This window comes from Camelus dromedarius, chromosome 1 (assembly GCF_036321535.1).
Source record: "Camelus dromedarius isolate mCamDro1 chromosome 1, mCamDro1.pat, whole genome shotgun sequence".
In the NCBI taxonomy this organism is placed as follows: Eukaryota; Metazoa; Chordata; class Mammalia; order Artiodactyla; family Camelidae; genus Camelus; species Camelus dromedarius.
Window position 1 is genome coordinate 79,124,862 of NC_087436.1, and position 20,560 is coordinate 79,145,421.

A 20,560-nucleotide genomic window follows, 5' to 3' on the forward strand; every position below is an offset into this window, starting at 1 on the left:
GCTATCTACTTAGTGGTAAAGGAGAGGTTTTGAGGGAAGCTCAAGAGTTCTGTTTCTGACATGTGATAACTGAGTGGAGATATTTACTGGGGAGTTGAATATGTTAGTCTAGAGTTGAGGAGAGAGGTCTGGACTAGAGATGTACACTTGGAAGTTACTGACGTGTAGATGGAATTTAAAGCCTTTAGAGTGGATGGGATCTCCAGGGGAGGGAATACAGGTAGACGACTGAGCACTAAGCACTTGGACGTGAAGAGGTCCATTGAGGTAAGAAGGAAACCAGAAGAATGTGGAGTGTGCTATCTTAGAAGCCAAAGGAGGAAAATGTGTCAAGAAGGAGTAAGTGATCAGCGTGGTGTTGATAGTAAAGTAAGATGAGAAGTTGAAAGTTAACCATAAGAGCCAGTACATGGAGGTCATTGGTGACCTTGACTAAAGCTGTTTTGGTGAAATGGTGAGAGTGAAAGCCTGATTGGAGTTGTCTAAAAGAGAATAGGAAGAGAAGAATTGGAGATGGTGAGCATGGGCAACTCTTTGGTGAAGTTTTCATAAAAGGGAGCAGAGTAATGGGGTAGAAGATGACAGCAGAGGTTAGGCTGAGATTGTTTTTTCTTTTATAATTCAGTGGAAAATAGAGGGGATTCTTGCAGAAGTAGACTAGAGGGGAAAGAATCTAGTGGAGGGATAGGCTTTAGATAGGAGCATTGATAGTTCGTTTATGGCAGACTTTCTCAGACTTTCTTGGCACTGTTGGCATTTTAGAATGGATAATTTATTGTGGAGGCTGTCCTGTGTGTTGGAGGATGTTTAGCAGCATCATGGGTCTCTACTCACTAGGTGCTGGTAGCACCACCACTCCCAGTTGTGACAATCAAAAATGACTAGACATTGCTGCGTGTTCCCTGGTGGGCAGAATAGCCCCGAGTGATCTACAGTAACAGCCAGGAACATAGGGTGTGTGGGTGCAGGCATTAGTAACGTGGTGGTAACGTTGGTCTGAGTGCCCTGATTGCTTCGGTGTCCCCAGTGAAGTTGGAGTCAGAGTCGTCAGCTCGAAGTGTTGGGGGTGGTTGGAGTTGTGAGTTTGAAAAGGTACAAGAATATCAGAAAAAGTTCTCTAGGAGAGTGGGACAGTGAGTGGACTAGGAATATGTAGTATACTTGGCAGCATTAAGGGCTCAATTGAAGATTGTAGTCGTTAAAATGAGATCAGTCAGATTAGTTGGGTGTTTTTCTCCATCAGAGTTCAGCTCCATGATTGCAGGAAAGGAGTGGGTGAACTCTTAGGCTTAATCAGCGTTATGATTTTGCCCCAAAGGTATGACAGCATGAGAAGAACAAGAGAGATGGATGCATATGCAATTCAATGATTGTAATGTTGACCATAGGAGTTAAGCTAGGTAAGGAGGGAGGTGAGGCCTTTAAGGGGAGAAATACAGTAGCAATATTATAGTATCAGTATTTGGTGTCACAATGGGGTCAATGGATTGTTGGGTTTGAGATACTAGAGAAAATGAGATGGAAAAACAATTAGAAAAAATTAGGATGATAGTTTGTAACTCTTATTCAGGCAATCTTACCTTTGATAAGTATTTTGAAAAATATTTATAGTTCTTATGAAATACTCCAAAGTATATAGTACAAGAAGGATGAAAGGTGTGAAACTCATGGGTGTATCATTAAGCACACTTCCTCTTTCAGTTGGCAAGTATAAAAATACCAACTGTGAATGACCTAAATGTTTTCAGCTACTTCTCTTTTACCAGGTCCATGAAGTTTTCTTTTTTGTCGTCATTAATATTTGTGATTATAAGGCAGATACTACTTCAGGTGCATTTATGAAATTGTTAGGCAGTAATGTTCCTTGAAAAAGCAACCAGGATATGAAAAAACCTTCAGATGTACATGTTGAATTTTGCTAAGGCCTCTTATTAATTTGATTTTTTCCTTTGATGGTTTGAAAAGGCTAGGGACTTTCTTAATAGCTTTGATCTTATTCTGTCTAGAGCACTTTCTCCCTAGCACAAAGCAAATGATTTATTTTCATTGGTGGTTGAAATAAATATAAAATTAGTTATTGTTCTTTGCAGTGGTAGTATCATTTTGAGAGTATTGTAACATTATCTGTAAGGATACCAAAGAACTGAAAACTTAGTAGTTTTCTAAACAAATTAAAGTAAAAGGGATTTGGATAATTTATTGAGAACTTGTATCTTTAAAAAATGGTTCATTCTGATTATGAAAGTAATAGATACACTTGGCATAAAATTTGAAAATGCAGGAAAGTATGGTGCTATTTTTAGCAGTTTATGTAAATTGGTGTTGTGAATGGAAGTAATACAATACGAAATAGTAATAATATATGACTTTTGGAAAAATGTGAATTAATATAAAACATTTAAGAGGTAAAGAATTTCAAAACTGGGGCTAAATCAGTTGTAAATTCTATTCTTGCCACATGGTGGCACCACTTTTGCTAGTAAAGAGAATTTTTTTGTGAGAATTAAATTATGTGAGTTTTGAATTATGTAGAGTGTTATGCATTTCTTGCATGAAATGTGACCATTGGGATTAAGAAGAAAATGAAAACCACCTGTAATCTCATCACCTAGAGATAATTGCTATTATCTCGTGATACATGTGTATAGAAATGCACTTTAATGGTGTTTTACATGTTTTATTCAGTTTTTTCACTTAGCAAAACTGCATCGTGACTATTATCAAAAGTAATTATAATAATTGTATAGTATCTACCATCTTTATGTACCATAACTTAATTGATACTGTAAATATCATTATGGGTGATTTCAATTTTTTTTCTTTTGCATTTATTTATGAATAACCTTACAAATGAATATTCTGTACATACAAATGTGTGTATATCCATGGTTTTTTTTTTTTTTAGGATTTATTTTTTAGAGGTAAAACACAGTAGATAAAGAGTATAAGCATTTTAAAGGATTCAAGGGATGGTTGGAGAGTATTTTCCAAATTGTTTTATGGGTTGGTTATACATGTTTATAGTGCCCCCAGTAGTATATAGCATATCCCTGAACTGGGCTTTTTTTTTTTTTTTTTTAAAGATCTTTGTCTTGTGAGATTATCTGAGGATTAGAAGAAGCTAAAATAAAATATGAACAATGATTAAAAATAACAAAAACTCAATAAGAATTCTGAATTTTTTTAGCTTATTTATATAATATAATGCAGTATAAAGATTGACTCCTTTATATTAACAGAATATGTATAAGGAAAAAATAACTTATTTTCTACCACCCCTAAAGATTTTCTTGATGAAATATTTAGTCATTGTGTTTTTCTGTTATGTCCCAGACAGTACAATGTAGATTATAAACTGGAGACTTACCTGAAGATTGCTAGGCTGTACCTGGAGGACGATGACCCAGTCCAGGCAGAGGCTTACATAAATCGGGCATCATTGCTTCAGAATGAATCAACCAATGAACAGTTACAGATACACTATAAGGTAACAGATGAGCTGATTTGGAATTAATTTTGTATTAGAGAATCCTACTATATTAAGATGCTCCAGAATATCTGATGAATGCTGTTATATATTAGAAATTCTTTTATTTTTTGCTTTTTGAAAAAGTTTTCCCCCAGTTGAAACATTTTCCCTCTTACAGGTATGCTATGCACGTGTTCTTGATTATAGAAGAAAATTCATTGAAGCTGCACAGAGGTACAATGAGCTCTCTTACAAGACAATAGTGCACGAAAGTGAACGACTAGAGGCCTTAAAACATGCTCTGCACTGTACCATCTTAGCGTCAGCAGGTAAACATGTCATTTATGCTTTAATGAACAGTAAGTTACCTTTGCTTAATAATTTTAGGTTTATTACTATTCAAGGACTTAGTGAAGAGTTATTCTTCAAGAGGACTTCTTATTAATCTTATTAATATGATTATGGTAAATTTAGTTTAAATTTTAAACAGTTAAAAACAGTGATAAAATGGATTGCTAACTGAAGACATTTTAAAATATGCATGTTATCAGTCTCTTACTCGCAGATATTAGGAATAGTTAAGAGAGATAATCTGAAGTTTAGTTCTCCTAAAATCACTGAAAAATGGATATTAAATTAAGTGAGAATTATACAAAGAAACAAAAATTAAAATCTAGAAAGTGGTAATATGATAATTAACGTACTGCTTTGAGGATTTTTTAATCTTCAAGCCTCACTTTTAGACCTGGCATTTATCCTTTTCTTCAATAAATTTAAATAATAAACTGTTCTTTGTTCTTTTTACTAATTTATAGCATGCAAATCACTCAACTTATAAAGCAGAAAAGGGCATTGAGAGGAAATGCTGGTAATTCTAAGCCATGGCTTTTCTAAATCATTTTAGAATGTCTGTTCTTGAACTGTATTTACTTGAGAGCCTAATGACATGTTCAGACCACTGCTTTATAAAGCAGTGATTTAAAAAAAAAAATTCTTGGGTAGGGGAGGTAATTCGGTTTATTTATTTATTTTTAATGGAGGTACTGGAGATGGAACCCAGGACCTTGTGCATGCTAGGCATGCACTGCACCACTGAGCTATACCCTCCCTCCAGCAGTGATCTTATTTATTTTATTTTTGTTACTGAAAAGGCAATACATAAAATGATACTGCTTCCTGTTGTGAAGAACTATTACTGGTTTCTTCTATTTCCTTCAATATAAAAGTGTGTTGTATCCTCTTTTTTTTAATATACAAATGATAGCATGATATACACACTTTTGCAGCTTGCTTTTTTTATGTGGCTATATATCATGGTGGTCTCTATGTCAGTACATATATAGCTCATTTTCGATTTTCTATTGTTTGGCTTTATTATAATTAGTCAATTATAAACAATGCTGTAGTAATTATATATGAATTACATGAATATATGTATAGGTTAAATTCTTTAAGGGTACATACACTTAAAATTTTGATAGAAATTGTATATTGGCCTTTAATGTTACACTGTAAACAACAATGTCTGTGTGTACCTGATTATTCACATACATTACCAAATTTTTTTATCCTTGCTTATCTGGTAAAAGAAAGATAGTATTTCACTCTGGTTTTAACTTGCATTTCATTTATCATGAATGCTCCTGAGTGTCTTTCCATATATGTAAAAAAAAATTATTGTTGGAAACCCATTTTTTTTGAGTGACTTATCTGTTTATGTTCATTCGCCATTTTCTTTTGTTTGTTTTTATGTTTTTCTGGTGACTTATAAAAGCTCTTCATGTATATAAGAAATTAACCATTTCCCCCCCAATTTGTCATCTCTTTTTTGGCTTTGTTTATAAAATTTTTGCCATGCAGAAACTTTAAATTTTTATATAGTTTATTTTAATCTTTTCTTTTATGAAGCGTCTAGATTTTGTTGATGTGCTTATTAGAAAGATCTTCTCTATTTTGAAATGACATATTTTAAATTCCCTCACGTTTTTGTCCAGTATTTTTAAGTTCTCAAATCCTCTGGTTTCAGAACCCCTTTAGATTCTGAAAAATTGAGAACCCTAGAGAGCTTTTGTTTAGGAAGGGTATATTTATTGTTTACTAGTTGGAAGGTGAAGTGAGAAATTCTAAAATTTTATTAATTCATTTAAAAATAGCAATAATCTATTACATGTAAACATAAATGACATATTTTTATAAGATAACTATATTTTCCAAAGCAAAAAACATTAGAGAATTGGAATTGTTTTACTTTTGACTTTACAAATCTTTTTGTTGTCCAGTTTAATAGACAAAAACTGAATTCTTAAAGGCACTTCTATGCTCAGCCTGTTTTGATATGTTGTTTTAGTGGAAGCATATGAAGAAAATCCAGCCTAATGAGGATATGTAGTTGGAAAAAGGAGGCATATTATTGTTTTTTTCAGATAATTGTTGATAACTTTTTTTGATACCACACTTGACAAGCGGTGTAGTTTCTTATAGGTTCATTGGAATGTGGCATCTAAAACCATATCAAGGAGCATTTTGCATCCTGTAATATTCAAATTTTGGTCTGTCTTGCACTTCAAATGAATCTTTTACCCATGTAAGATTTTGTGCCATCATGTATTGTTTGGAAAATACTGGCTCACTGAGTTACGCAGAGCTTCCAAATATTGATACATTTTATTATACAATTATAATTGTATAATTATATAATTATAATTATAATTATAAAAATTATATTTAAATGTGTTACCACTGATTTCATCAGGGAAAAAACCCTCTTAGGTGTTGGAAAGTTGTCAAGCTTATAGCAGCAGATACAAGTTTTCTTTTTTGTTTTTTAACATTTTTTATTGATTTATAATAATTTTACAATGTTGTGTCAAATTCCAATGTAAAGCACAATTTTTCAGTTATACATGAACATATATATATTCATTGTCACATTTTTTTTTCTCTGTGAGATACCATAAGATCTTGTATATATTTCCCTGTGCTGTACAGTATAATCTTGTTTATCTGTCCTACATTTTGAAATCCCAGTCTATCCCTTCCCACCTGGCAGATACAAGTTTTCAAAAATTCTAACATTTTTCTTGAAAACTCAAATTGTATCAGGTCCAGCAGATGCTGTTGGTTGGTAGTAATAGGCTCACTTTGTTCATTTTTAAGAAAATTTCTGCCAAATACCCAAGTCTATAAAACCATAATTTATCAGCTGTTATTTTAAGTGAATGTGTGCTATATTTCCTTGGAATAACCATTGGGCTTTGATTTACAACAGAAGTACTGGTACATATCGCATTTTGTGACACAAAGTATTAAAAAGACATATTCTCAACTGTCAAGATATAATAAAAATGATTTTTTACTGCTTCAAGGACATTCTGAAATGAAACTTTTTGTTTTTTGGCTGTTGAGTGTGTGGCACAGTACAGTTTGGTGCCAGTGCCTTGATCTGTGCTGTGGTGCCAGTAGTTTTAGCCACCACTGCTTTTGCACCAGCAGTACAAATGTCAACTCAGTGAAGAAGGTAAAGGAGGTCTTTGTTATTATTATTACAAAAGAACGCATCTTCATTGTAGAAATACAAATAAGCAAGAAGAGGAGAATAACAATTAGCTATAATTCATATCTCTTACAACATTTTGTCATACATTTGGCCCTCCATTTCCAGGGGTTCTGCATCTGTAGATTCAACCAACCACGGATTTAAAATATTTGGGAAGAAAAATTCCAGAAGTCCCAAAAGCAAAACTTGAATTTTCCGACATCAGTAACTATTTACATAGCATTTACTTTGTATTATACGTAATCTAGAGATAATTTAAAAGTGTAGGGGAGGATATGTGAAGGTAATGCAAATACAACACTGTTTTACATAAGTAACTTGAACATCTGCAGATTTTGGTATTTATGGGGGTCTTGGAACCAATTCCCATTGGATACTGAGAGAATGACTGTGTACCATAGTCTTCACAAATGAATATATACTTGAGCCTCATTATTCATGGATTCCATATTTGTGAATTTGCCTACTTTCTATAATTTGTCACCCCCAAATCAGTACTCGATGTACTTTTACAGTCATTTGCAGACATGTGTGGAGCAGCAAAATATTTGAGTCCCCCTGTGTATGTTTCCAGTTGGGATTGAACAAGGCAGTGTTCTGCCTTCTTGTTTTAGCTCACATGCTGTAAACAAGTGCCCTTTTTGTTGTCTTTTTAATATGATGCTTTTCACATTTCCATGCATTTTGTTGATGATTTTGCTGTTTAAAATGACCCTTAAGTATAGTGCTGAAGTGCTGTCTTGTGTTCTTAAGGGTGGGAAGTCTGTGATGTGCCTTATAGAGAAGATAACGTGTCAGATAAACTTCATTCATGTGTAAGTTATAGTGTAGCCCATGAGTTCAATGTTAATGAATCAAAAACACACGTTAAATAAGGTGCCTTTAAACGGAAATACACATAAGGTTACATATTGATCAGCTGATAAAAATGTTGTGACCAGAGGCTCATAGGAACCCAACCCTGTATTCTCCCTGGGAGCAGCAGTTGAGGGTTCACTAATGCAGTGTCAGCAGTAGCTTAATAGAACATACCACCACAAATAATGAGAATCAACTGTATATTTTAGTAGGCAAAAATGGGGTCGTAGGAAAGATTATCTTTCATTGGGAAAATAGATCGTGAGAATATTTGATGCTCATTTGTTTCCCTTAGGACAGCAGCGTTCTCGGATGCTAGCTACTCTTTTTAAGGATGAAAGGTGTCAGCAACTTGCTGCTTACGGGATTCTAGAGAAAATGTACCTAGATAGGATCATCAGAGGAAATCAACTTCAAGAATTTGCTGCCATGCTGATGCCTCACCAGAAAGCGACTACAGCTGATGGTAATGATCATGTCTGATAAGTATGTGGTAGTAAATATTAGGTACACACTAGTGGAAAGTATGTTAAATTAGAAGGATCTTAATATCTTTCTGTAATATTTTTATATAATACTTGATAAGAAAAAGGAATATTATATTGACAAGATGAATATTATACACAGATATGACTTTGAAGTATAAAAATAGCCCTGTTGGAAAGTATTTTGTGGAATAAAGCATACTTTGTAAACTGTAAGGGCAGAAGAATAACAGTCTAGGTGTACAGTGCCTGATTTTTTAGAAACACAAACCATTTGATAAGCACTGTAATCAATCTTAAACATCAGTTTGTGACAGAGCATAATTTTCCAGTCCTATTTTAGGTACAACAAAATTTGGCACAGTAGCTTTCCCAAGGTTATTCAGGGGAATGTGTTTCCAATAAGAATAGAAATTGGTATTGTGTTCCCTAGTTAAGGGATGTGTTTGCTTAAATCAGACTGCCTTTGCTGGGGAAGAAGTTTTTAACAGATGCTTATTCATAACATCAAATATCCTGTATATGTTTATTTACAGAGATTTTAAAGTAGCTTATAACAATAGTACACATGATAATAAAAATACAGATATAGGACCGTCAGGACCATCAGAAACATGGAAAAGGTTGAGATTAACATGCAGCTCTGTTAGACTCATTGCCTTGGACTCACTGTCATCCTATGTTGAAGAGAATCTAGCTGTAAAGAATTATTTATTTAAAAAGAAGAATTATTTATGTAAGATTTGATGGAAAGATATACACCTCTCCAGTCTTACTGAGTGGAGTTAAACCAGATCATTGCAGGAATTATATTGGCCTCCTATTAAATTGCTTTCATTTAATTGTACTTTAAGAAGCAAGCCAATTGATTACTAATGCTCATTAATTAAATATATTCCTAATGCAGCTACTCAGAAAAGTTCTTTTTCAGTTTTAGGATTAGTTGTGATTCTCCTTGAGCAATTGGTTTTTATCTTATTTGAAAACCATGAGTTGATAAACTTACTGGTTTTCTTAAACTGGTGGGCTGCAAGAAACCTTAAAAAATTAAACTTGTAGCCCACCTGTAAATAGCATGTTTGTGTGTTGGTTGTTGCTATTTTTGTTTTTGTTTTTTACTTTTAAATTTTTGTCTTCTGTGTATTCTGAGCAACTTTAAATTCTTTTTGCAAGAAGATGCCTGACAAACAAGTTAAAAGCTAGTTAAGTAAAAAGAAGTTTCCAAGATTGATATAGCTTAGTTTCAGATTTGACATTGAGGTTTCTGGCCATGACAAAAATAAAAGAAGATATAATCAGATAGATAATTCTTTTCTAAAATGAGAGCGACTCACTAGGATCTCTGAGAATGCAAATGATTTTCAGATTTCTCACACAGGGCTATACATATATGACAGATGTTTTGTCTCCTTCCTCTCGAATTTTAGACGTTACTGCTTTTCTTATTTATCTTTCTTGGACATTTTTGTTTATTGTCATTACAACTCCCAGTTGGGTTATTTGTCATTTTATTATTGAATTGTAAGAATTCTTTGTATATTCTAGATCTTATCATTATCAGGTAAGTGATTTGCAAATATTTTCTCCCATTCTGTGTGTTATTTCTTCACTTTTTTGATGGTATCTTTTGAAACACAAAAGTTACTAATTTTGATGAAGTCCAATTTATGTTTTTTCTTTTGTTGCTTGTGCTTTCAGTGTTGTATCTAAGAAACCATTGCCTAATCCAAGGTCATGAAAATTTGCTTTGTTTTCTCCTATAGATTTTATAGTTGTAGCTCTTACATTTAGGTCTTTGATTCATTTTCAGTTAATTTTTGTATATGATGTAAAGTAGGGGTCCACCTGTATTCTTTGGCATGTGAATATCCAGTTGTCCCAGCACCGTTTGTTGGAAAGACTCTTATTTCCCCACTGAATTGCCTTGGCATCCTTGTTGACTATCAGTTGACTGTAAATGTGAGAGTTTATTTCTGGACTCTAAATTCTATTTCATTATTTTGTATGCCTGTCCTCATGCCAGTACCACTGTCTTCATTGCTGTATCTTTGTAGTAAGTTTTGAAATCAAGAAATCTGAGTCTTCTAACTTTGTTCTTTTTCAAAATTGTTCTCACTCTGCTGAGTCCTTTGAATTTCTGTATAAATGTCATACAGCTTGTCAGTTTCTGGAAAGAAGCCAGCTGGGATTTTGATAGGGGTTGCACTGAATCTGTAGATCAGTTTGGGGAATATTATCATCTTAACAATATTAAGTCTTCCATGTTTTTCTATTTATTTAGGTCTTTATATTAGAAAGTTGCTAAGAGAGTAGATCTTAAAAGTTTTCATCATAAGAAAAAAATTGTAACTATGTGAGGTGATGGATGTTAATTAACTAAACTTATTGTGGTAGTCATTTCACAGTTTGTACGTGAATCGGCTCATTATGTTGTACACCTTAAATGAATGCAATGTTATATGTCAATTATATCTCAATAAAACTAGAAAGAAAAAAAAAAGAATTGGGTGAGCTCAGCAGTCTGATATCTTCAGGGTCGGGCCTTAGGTTCAGAACTTTGTCAGGGCCTATAGTATCTCACTTATGGGGGGATGTTACACCTGATCTCTCATGAAGGGATCCTGCCTTCCAGACATTTCTCACGTTTGCCTCAGGGTAAGATCCATGTGAAGTGCCTAAAAGAACAGAGATACTTCCATTGAGCTGTATGTATTGACTTTTCAAGCTTGCAGAACAGGTCACATGATTGTTTTGCTGCTACTTGCTGATGAAAGTTTGTGCTTATAGCAAGAAAAGTTAATGAAGCTGATAGTCCAGGGAAGCAAACCCAAATCCAAAGGATTAAATCCATTTAGCTAGTTAGTTACTACTCGCCAGTCATTTTCTAAATGTGTTGTTTGTATTTAATTGTATGTTATTCAAAATGTGTCAAATAACGCATTTTGGTTACTTTTAAAATTTTGATAGGAGGAATGAGGACAATGATTATGAGTTATTACCTGCCTGGATATTTAATTTTAAAAGATGCATCTTTTAAGAGTGTTAAAGTAGTTTCAAAATTAAGACTCTCTTATATTTATTTAAGGTTCTAGCATCTTGGACAGAGCTGTTATTGAACACAATTTGTTGTCTGCAAGCAAATTATATAATAATATTACCTTTGAAGAACTTGGAGCCCTTTTAGAGATTCCTGCAGCTAAGGTATTTTCTTGTTTCCAATACATAAAAAGGAAGTTGAGAGACTAAACTATTGACATAAAGACAAAGTAAAAATTGTACGTATGTAAAGCTTAGTGATGGGTAGCTAAACCACGTTTCAGTTCTCTTATCACATGTTAGAATGACTGTTAGATATGATAAAGTGTCTGAGAATTTATTGTTGTGTTTTTTTTTAACAGGCAGAAAAGATAGCATCGCAAATGATAACAGAAGGACGTATGAATGGATTTATTGATCAGATTGATGGAATAGTTCACTTTGAAAGTAAGAAGTTTTGCTTGTTTATGACAGTTGTAGCTCCTGTTTAGCAGCTCATTAAATGAGTGGAGGCAGACAGATAAGGAGATCTCGCAACTTTCTCATTGTCCAATACCTCAGCCCCTATGCCCACCTCATTTATGCCCTGGGTCTTGCTATGCCAGAACCATTCCACCTGTACAATTTCAATCTGCAGTATCCCACCCTGACACGGCCTTTTCCCTGTCTTTCTAGTGGTCTTTCTCAGTTACTGCTTCTTCACCTCTCCCTTGACAGCATTAGAGCCTCCGGTTTGTTGTTTTTCAGTTTCTTCCAGTCAGCCCAGCTGTTTTTCGTCTTTTCTATTCTTCCTGTCCAGCTTGGATTTCATCATTCATCACTGCAATTACTCTTTTATGCCCCAGAACACTTGTCTGTGAACTTTTTGTCCCTGCAGTCCAGCAAAACTTCGCCTTGAATTGAACCCATTCTCCATCTTTCCATGCCCTTACTTGAGTAGTTAACAGATGTTGCTGGAGAAGAGTCAGAGCACCAAACAGACTGATTCCATTGCAAATTCAAGGTCCTTGGTTTTCAACACTGCCTGGGATTCTTACACATTTCCTCCTCGACCCTTTTCCTCTACTCTGTGATGACTATTTAGAGTCATTTTCCTAAATGTCTGACTTTCCTCCTTCAGCAGAAAATCTTGTTTCCTATTTATCACAGGAAAAAAAAAACTGTCAGTATGAAATTATCTTAACTTCTTTGTCAGATTGATAAACCACTAAATGTTAAACATAGATCTCATTCTGTCTTTTCTTCCTGTTGTACTAGAGACGACTTCTCTCTCTCCAGTTCTTCCACTTGTACTTGGAATCCCTCCTCTGACCTCTGCCACCCTTACCCCCCCAAAAATCCTTTTTAGGAACCCGAGCTTAGTAATTATTTTCTGTTTTCATCCTTTTTTCTCTATTAGCTTCTTTCTATCAATGTTTAAACATTCTTGGATCTCTTCCATTTTAGCAAAAATCCTTTGATCTTTCAGAATTCATCTTGACTTTTCAACATACCGAATAGGGTTGATGATTCACTCCTTTTTGATGCCCCCCACATCTTAACTTCTTTCATCTCCTCCACCCTGTCCTCCCGCTTTCCCTCCTGTTTCTTTAGGTATTGTTTCCAGTCATCTTTATAGATTCTGTAGTGCTTTAAATTTAAATATTAGGGTTGCTGAAGGCTTACTCCTCAGCTTTGGTCTCCCCACTCTACTCTACTGAGTTTCCCTAGGGAATCTCATCTGTTCCCATTGACTCAGTTACCATCTTGATGCAGGCAATGCTTAGATTTTAGTGTAAATCTCTCTTCTGAGTCCCAGACTCAGTGGCTCTAATTGACTAATAAGTGTTTCCCACCTGATTGCTTTGTGGGCATCTCAGAATGAACGTGTCCAAAACTGAATTCATTATCTCCCGTCCCTGTCTGCCTCCCACAGCAACCAACCAACCATCAAAAACTACACTGTCCACTTTCTCCAGCATTTCTGATCCTTCATGCCTTCTCTTTGCTGCCCAGAATCCTTTTCAATTTTGCCTCCTAGGTTTGTCTGGAGTCCACGTGCTTTTCTTCATTTCTACTGTCACCGACATATTCTGAACCCTTGTAACCCCTTCTGGCCTTGAGAAACAGCCTTTTAACTATCCTCACATCTACGATTTCTCCTTTATAATTCAGTTGCCCTAGTATAGCCAGAGTGATTGTGATCTTTTAAAAATACAAACAAAGAAAAAAGAAAAAACCAAATTATTAAATGTTACTCTCTTCTCTGACACTCTAAAGAATGGCTTTCCCTTTGCTTGCAGAGTAAAATGCTACAAAGTCTCCAGAAAGTCCTGCATGATCCTTTATAGCTTTCTGTTTCCAATCCAGCTCACAGGTCTTTTGAGTTTTTTCCAGCATTGTAAATTCCTTCCCACTCCAAACATTCTGAAATAACCACCCCTCTCCACAGCCAGCCTCTCCAGCCGTCTTCTATTTGTCCCCAGGTCTTAGTTTGAACAGTGTTCACAGTAATAATTTTCCTGACTCCTCAGGTTAGTCATGGCTTAAAGTTACATGTTCTTATCACCCTGAATTTTTTCCTAGCATTAAGTGTAATTATTTCCATTTCTGTATCTATTTGTCTAAATATCTGTTTCCAAGCTCAGCTTCCTAGTGGTAGATACCATGTCTCATGTTCTCCATGGTATATCCAACATCTCTTCCAGTGCCCTGCACATTTTAAGTGGGAAATAAGTATTGAATAAACACAAACATTATGTGATGAATAGTATAGCAAAGGGGTCACCAAGTGAAAGGACAATTTAAATTAATGTATTGTATCTTGATAGAATATGGAATATTTTCCTTTCTAATTTTCTTAGATTTAAAAATTATAATGATAAATATGCTTATAATAATAAGTAAAACATTATAAGGATGAATAAAGGAAGAGTTTGTAATATCTTTTCACTTCTGTCTCCATTTGGCTAATCCTAGCTCCCTGGCATAACTAATGTCAGTGTCAAGTCTTGTGTGCTTTTCTCCATGCTTATATATAGAAAAATAAAGACATATAGAGATCTTTTTCTTGATTAATTTTTTTATTTTTTGAAGAGTGATTTATTTATTTAGGTTTTTTGGGGGGAGTAATCTGGTTTATTTATTCCTTTATTATTAGAGGAGGGACTGGGGTTTGAACCCAAGACCTCGAGCATGCTAATAAGCACACACTTTACCACTTGAGCTACATCCTCCCTCCTAAAAACATGTAGAGATCTTTTTAAGTGGCATTATACTTTAAAGTACATACTGGTCTACAAGGTGTTTTTTAAAAGTTAATATACCATGAACATATTTTCAAGTCAGTAGATGTAAATCTGTTTTTTAATAGCTGCATAGTATTTCCTGGAGTTCAGCTATTCACCTGTTGGTGGACATTCAGGTGGTTTCCTGTGCTTATCTTTATATACTGGGACACTTAGTTCTATAGAAAAGTTTCATCCTTTGTTGCATCAGAGGATATATGTATTTTGATTCTTAATAGCTACCACCAGTTTGCTTTCCAGACACATGTAGCCATTTACACTTCCACCAGAATGAGAGAAAGAGTCTTCAACAGCTGGATTTTATTCCTTTTTTTTATCTTTTACCAATTGATGGAGGGAAAATACTGCATTATTGTTTTACTGTACATTTCCCTGACACTAGTGAAGTTTGATCTTTCCATGTTTTGGCCACTAGCGTTTCCTCTTCTGTGAATTGATGTTACTTTTTCTTGCCTATTTCCTTCCTTTCCCCTCTACACCTATTCTTCTGACCTCCCAGTGTCAGTTTGCTGGAGCTTTTGGTTTAATGATAATTTCAGCTCTTTGCTGTCTGTGTGACACATATTTTTCCCATTCCCATTTCCCACCCCAGTTACTTGTGTTTCTGTAAGACAATGCATACCATAAATATATTTAAAGGCTTTTTTTTTTATAGTCAAATATGTCCATTTAAAATTTTATGGCTTTTGAGTTTCCTGTATTGATAAAGAAAGTCTTCTTCACCTTGGGGTAAAATTAATATTTTCCTAAAATTTATTCTGTCATTTATTGTTTTATATTTAGAAATTTAATTTGTCAACAGTATTTGTGTGTATAACTTTAGGCGTAGTCTAGTTTTTTTTAAAAGGTGGATTGCCAATTATGTAAATATCATTTATTAAATAAAACATTCTTTCTAATCTTTGGCATATATCAGATACCATTATGTTTGAATCTATTTCTGTACTCCAGTTTCATTAATCTGTAACAATATTAGGTAATAAATCTATAGTAAATTTTACTGTTGGGAAAGCTACTCTTGTTCCTCCACTACAATTTTTTTTTAAATTGAGTTGGAATTCACATAGCATGAAATTAATCATTTTAAAGTGAAAAATTTAATGTCATTTAGTATGTTTACAATGTTATGCAGCCACCACCTCTACCTAGTTCTAAAACATTTTCATCTTCCCAAAAGGAAATCCCATGCCCCTTGTGCAGTTACTCCTCATTCCTCCCTCTCCCCAGCCTCTGGAAACCACCAATTTCTATTTTGTCTCTGTGGATTTACCCATTCTGGATATTTCATATAAATGGAATCATACAATAAGTGACTTTTTGGCTTCCTTTACTTAACATACTGTTTTTCCAGTTTCATTCATGTTATAGCATGTAATCAGTACTTCATTCCTTTTCATGGCTGAATAAGATTCCATTTTATAGATACATCATAATCCTGCCCGTATTTTTAGTTCTCAGGATTATTTTGGATACTCTTAAGCATCAGTTCTTCCATATTAACTTTAGTATTCTTGTTCAGAAAGCAAAACAGAAAAGGGGGATTGTCTTTGAAATTTCTTTAAATTTGTATATTAATAGGAAAAGACTGATATTTTTATAATACTGCATCTTTCCACCTGGGAATGTGGTTTGTGTCTACTCAAATAATTTTATGTCTTTTATTAAGATTTTATATTTTTTTTCTTCATTAATTCTGTGCCCATATTTGTAAATTTGGGTGCTGTTTTGAATGGGATTACCCCCCACCCCCACCCCCAGTTTTTTATTTTTAACTATACATTGCTGGTACAGAGAAAAACCTGCTGGATTCATTATGAATTTTTTTTTTGTTTTGGGTTTAAATATTAAAATATCCTTCAGAATCAAGTAGAGACAGCCTTGAATATATAAATTTACTTTCCTCAGCAGGTGGCAGTGTCTTATGATTTGGTGAACACTGGTGATAAGTCAGTAGGCTTCAGTGAAGTAGCTTTATTGTTGTGATTGTGGTTGAGGTTATTTGGTTGATAATAAGTCTCTGTATGTGTATTTTTTTGTTTTGTTTTGTTTTGTTTTGTTTTGTTTTGTTTTGTTTTGTACTTTGTGCCAGTGATTTGGGTACTCTTCTTAACTATCGCTTGATTAGCTTAATTTTATTAGCCAAGATTTTTGGAGTAAACTTTTAAAAATCAGTGCTTCTGTATTTATCTTTTAACTCACATTCTCAATGGTATAAAGGAATAATTTCAACTTTGTACATTATTCCTTTTTCTTTAGCACGAGAAGCCCTGCCAACATGGGACAAACAGATCCAGTCGCTTTGTTTCCAAGTGAATAACCTTTTGGAGAAAATTAGTCAGACAGCACCAGAATGGACAGCACAAGCCATGGAAGCCCAGATGGCTCAGTGAGGCCTTGCAGACCTTCTGTGCGCACTACATCTTTTTCCGTGTTGTACAGATTAATTTCACTATTTCTCCAAAGCATTTGCATCATGACCTTACATATTTCAATCCCTTTTATGCTGGATTCTATTTAAAGAAAACATTATTAGAGCAGGAAGTGAAAATATGTAGTTCCCATATATTCAGGGTCTCTGTGTATCAACGCTAACTCAGATGTTTTGAAAGCTTTTTCTTTAAACAGAATAAGTGAAATATCTGTGGCTAAAAAGTTTGGGATTTGTGATAACTTTGTAGTCATGTAAACTTAAGTGCTTTGTGCCTCTCCAGATGTGGTTATTCTAATAAATGGAGAAGTGAGCCAAATAAAAGTAGTACTTTGTTTTTAATTAGTGAACAGTGTTTTGTTCCTTTTTCCTTTCAATTCAGTAGACGATTGTTTATACTATATGCAAGAAATGCGAAGATAAGCCGCCGTAATGCCTGTTCTCCAGGCGTTCACAGACTCACAGAGCCAGTAGACAACATGTGTAATACTTGTAGCTGTACAAGTACTAGAGCACACAGGGAGGAGCTTTTCATTTGGCAGAGAGAGGTCAGGGAGGGCTCCTCTGAGAGGATTATTTCAGCTTAACTTTATAGAGAAAATGAGGGAAGACTTTAAAAAAAAAAAAGAGTTTGTAGGTGACTACCAGTTTCAGCTCCAACATGTAAAGAGCTGAAGTCATCACTCAATTCTCACAACAAGAAAAAGGCTGAACACACTGAAAAATCATGCCTTGTCTTAGATCCATCACAGAATTGAGGTCACAAGGCAAACCACCACTCCTAAAACTGGAGAGACAGGCAAATAGATTTAGAATAGAGATCAGCTTACCAGGAGCAGACCTCCTTGAACCAATAACTGATATACACAGTGAAATGGTAACTTTGGCAAAATACTGGAGGCTGACTGTAGACTAGGTGGACAGTTAAAACCCCCTGAGGGCCCACTCTTAGGGGAACCCCTACACTTTCTAGGATTTACCTCCAGGAACACCATCAGGTTCTCATGATTAAGATCAGGGATCCTCTTGTATTTCAGGCAGCCGGGGAGGAAAAAGGAACTGTTCTGAAATACACCTAGATCATTTTCCGTGATAAAGTCCTGTCCTCTAAAGGAAGTTACCAGAGCCTTATCTGATCTGGGGAAAAGCCAGTTAGAACATTTCAGCCCTCTTTAGTCTTCTTGTATCATGGGAGAAGAGAAAAAAAAAAAGGATAAGAAACACTTCTGATGTCACAGCCCAGGGACTTGGGCCAAATAAAAAACAGATTTAATTGTAAGATTATTGAATGCTTACCAAGTACCCTTCCACCACAACAACAGAGTTCCAGTACGGTATCGGTGCGGTGGATTATGACTGAGAGATCCAAGACTGACTGTTTAAGAAAGAATTCTTAGGGGAACACAACACAACAGGGAAGAAGACACAGCAAGGAAAACGGAGGAGAGAAGCCTCTGTCATTTACAGCTACAGAAAACATTAAGTGCTGCCTGGCTTCTACCGAAATTACCCTAAAATCTTATATTAAAAGCCTAATTGCCTCAGTTCATATTTCCTGAAACATCACATCTGGCCTTCAACCGAAAAATTACAAGGGATGATAAAAGCCAGAAAAAACACAATTTGAAGAGGCAAATCAAGCGTAAGAACCAAATTCAGATATGGCAGCGATGTTGGAATTCTCAGAACAGCAATTTAAAACAGCTATGATTAATTTGCTAAGGGCTCTAATGGAAAAGGTAGACAACATGCAAGAACAGATGAATAATGTAAGCAGAGAGATTAAACTTAAGAATTAAAAGGAAATGCTAGAGGGAAGGAAATTTAGAGAGCAGGAAAATGGTATAGGTTAGAAACTCAGATCTACATAAAGGAAGGAAGAGCTTCAGAGATGAAATAGTGAAGGTAAAATACTTTCTTTTTCTTATTTTCAATTGGTCTAATAGATTAATTTTGTTTGTAGTAATAATAGCAACAGTTTTTGGATGATTATAGCACATGGATAAGTGAAATAAATGACGATGATGGAAGGAAGGAATTGGGAGTATTCTAGGAATACACTGTTGCACTACCCATGAAACAGTATAGTGTTATTTGAATATGGACTTAATTGTAATTAAGATTAATTGTAAATGTATACTGAAAACTCTAGGGCAACTACTATAAAATTTTAAAAAAGGAAATATAATTGATATGCTAAGAGGACAGAAAATGGAATCGTAAAATGCTCAATTAAAAACAGAGCATCAACAACAGAGTGTCAAAATACATGAGGCAAAAATTGATAGAACTACAAGGAGAGATAGATGAATCCACTATTGTACCCGGAGACTTTGACACCCTTTGTCAGCAATGGACAGATTCAGATTGGTAAGGACACAGATGAACTCAACAGTATTGTCAATCAGCAGGATCTAATTGATGTTTCTAAACCCCTTCATCCAACAGTAACAGAACACAGTCTTCTCAAGCTCATGTAGAACATTCACCAAGGTAGACCACATCCTGGACCATAAAACACATTGAAAAGAATAGAAATCATAAAATGTTTGCTCTCTGACCACAATGAAATGAAACTAGAAGTAACAGAAAGATACTGGAAAATCCCCAAATACTTGGAGCTTAAACAACATAGTTCTGAAGAAAGGATGGGTCAAAGAAGAAATCTCAAAAGAAATTTTAAAATATTTTGAACCAGATGAAAATGAAAATACAACTTAACCAAAATCTGTGAGATACAGTGAAAACTGCATATAGTAGAAAAGAAGAAAGATCTAAAATCAATAATCTTAGCTTTCATGTAAAGAAGCTTGAAAAACAAATCCAAAGTAGGTAGAAGAGAAGAAATAATAAAAATTAGAGTAGTTTAGAGCATAAATTAGTGAAACTGAAAACAAGAAGTTGATAAAATCAGTGAAATCAAAATCTGGTACTTTGAAAATTTCAATAAAATTTGTAAGTAGCCAAGCTAAGATAAAAAGGGAAGGTACAAATTACTAATATTAAAAACGAAAGGAGCCTTCACTACAGATCTCATAAAGAGTAGAAGGATTATAAAGGGTATTATTAAACATTGCACAGGAAGTCCTAGGTAATGCAGTAAGACCAGGAAAGGAAATTAAACTTACATAGATTGGGAAGGAAGAAATAAAGCTGTCCTTGTTCATAGTTGACATGATTATCTATGTAGAAAATCCCAAGGAATCAGAAAAAAAAATCCTGGACAAAAATTGATTGCTTTTCTATACATATATAACAATGAACAGTCGGGATTTGAAATTGTTTTTAAAAAGTATGTGTGTTGAAAGCAGGGAAAATAAGGAATTTTGAGAGTGAAAAATGTCAGAATAGGCTAAAGAGGTAAATTGAGGTTACATTGTGAAGGACCAAAGAAAATTTTTTAGAATGTTTACAATTTACTCATGACAAGCAGTGTATAGG

At 34.5% G+C, this 20,560-nt stretch overlaps 1 protein-coding gene across 2 annotated transcripts in view; it reads left to right on the forward strand.

Moving 5' to 3' along the window:
• COPS4 (COP9 signalosome subunit 4) overlaps nucleotides 1-17,464 on the forward strand; it is a 29,056-nt gene extending 11,592 nt beyond the window's left edge. Inside the window, exons 5-10 of one of the 2 annotated variants that reach the window (XM_010983614.3) lie at nucleotides 3,334-3,487; nucleotides 3,648-3,798; nucleotides 8,179-8,349; nucleotides 11,454-11,569; nucleotides 11,767-11,851; nucleotides 16,948-17,464. In XM_010983614.3, coding sequence (XP_010981916.1) covers nucleotides 3,334-3,487; nucleotides 3,648-3,798; nucleotides 8,179-8,349; nucleotides 11,454-11,569; nucleotides 11,767-11,851; nucleotides 16,948-17,081 — 811 coding nt within the window. In that variant the 3' untranslated portion in view covers nucleotides 17,082-17,464. The remainder of the gene's footprint in view (nucleotides 1-3,333; nucleotides 3,488-3,647; nucleotides 3,799-8,178; nucleotides 8,350-11,453; nucleotides 11,570-11,766; nucleotides 11,852-16,947) is intronic. The other variant, XM_010983620.3, reaches the window with a different exon arrangement.
• Nucleotides 17,465-20,560: the final 3,096 nt, after the last annotated feature.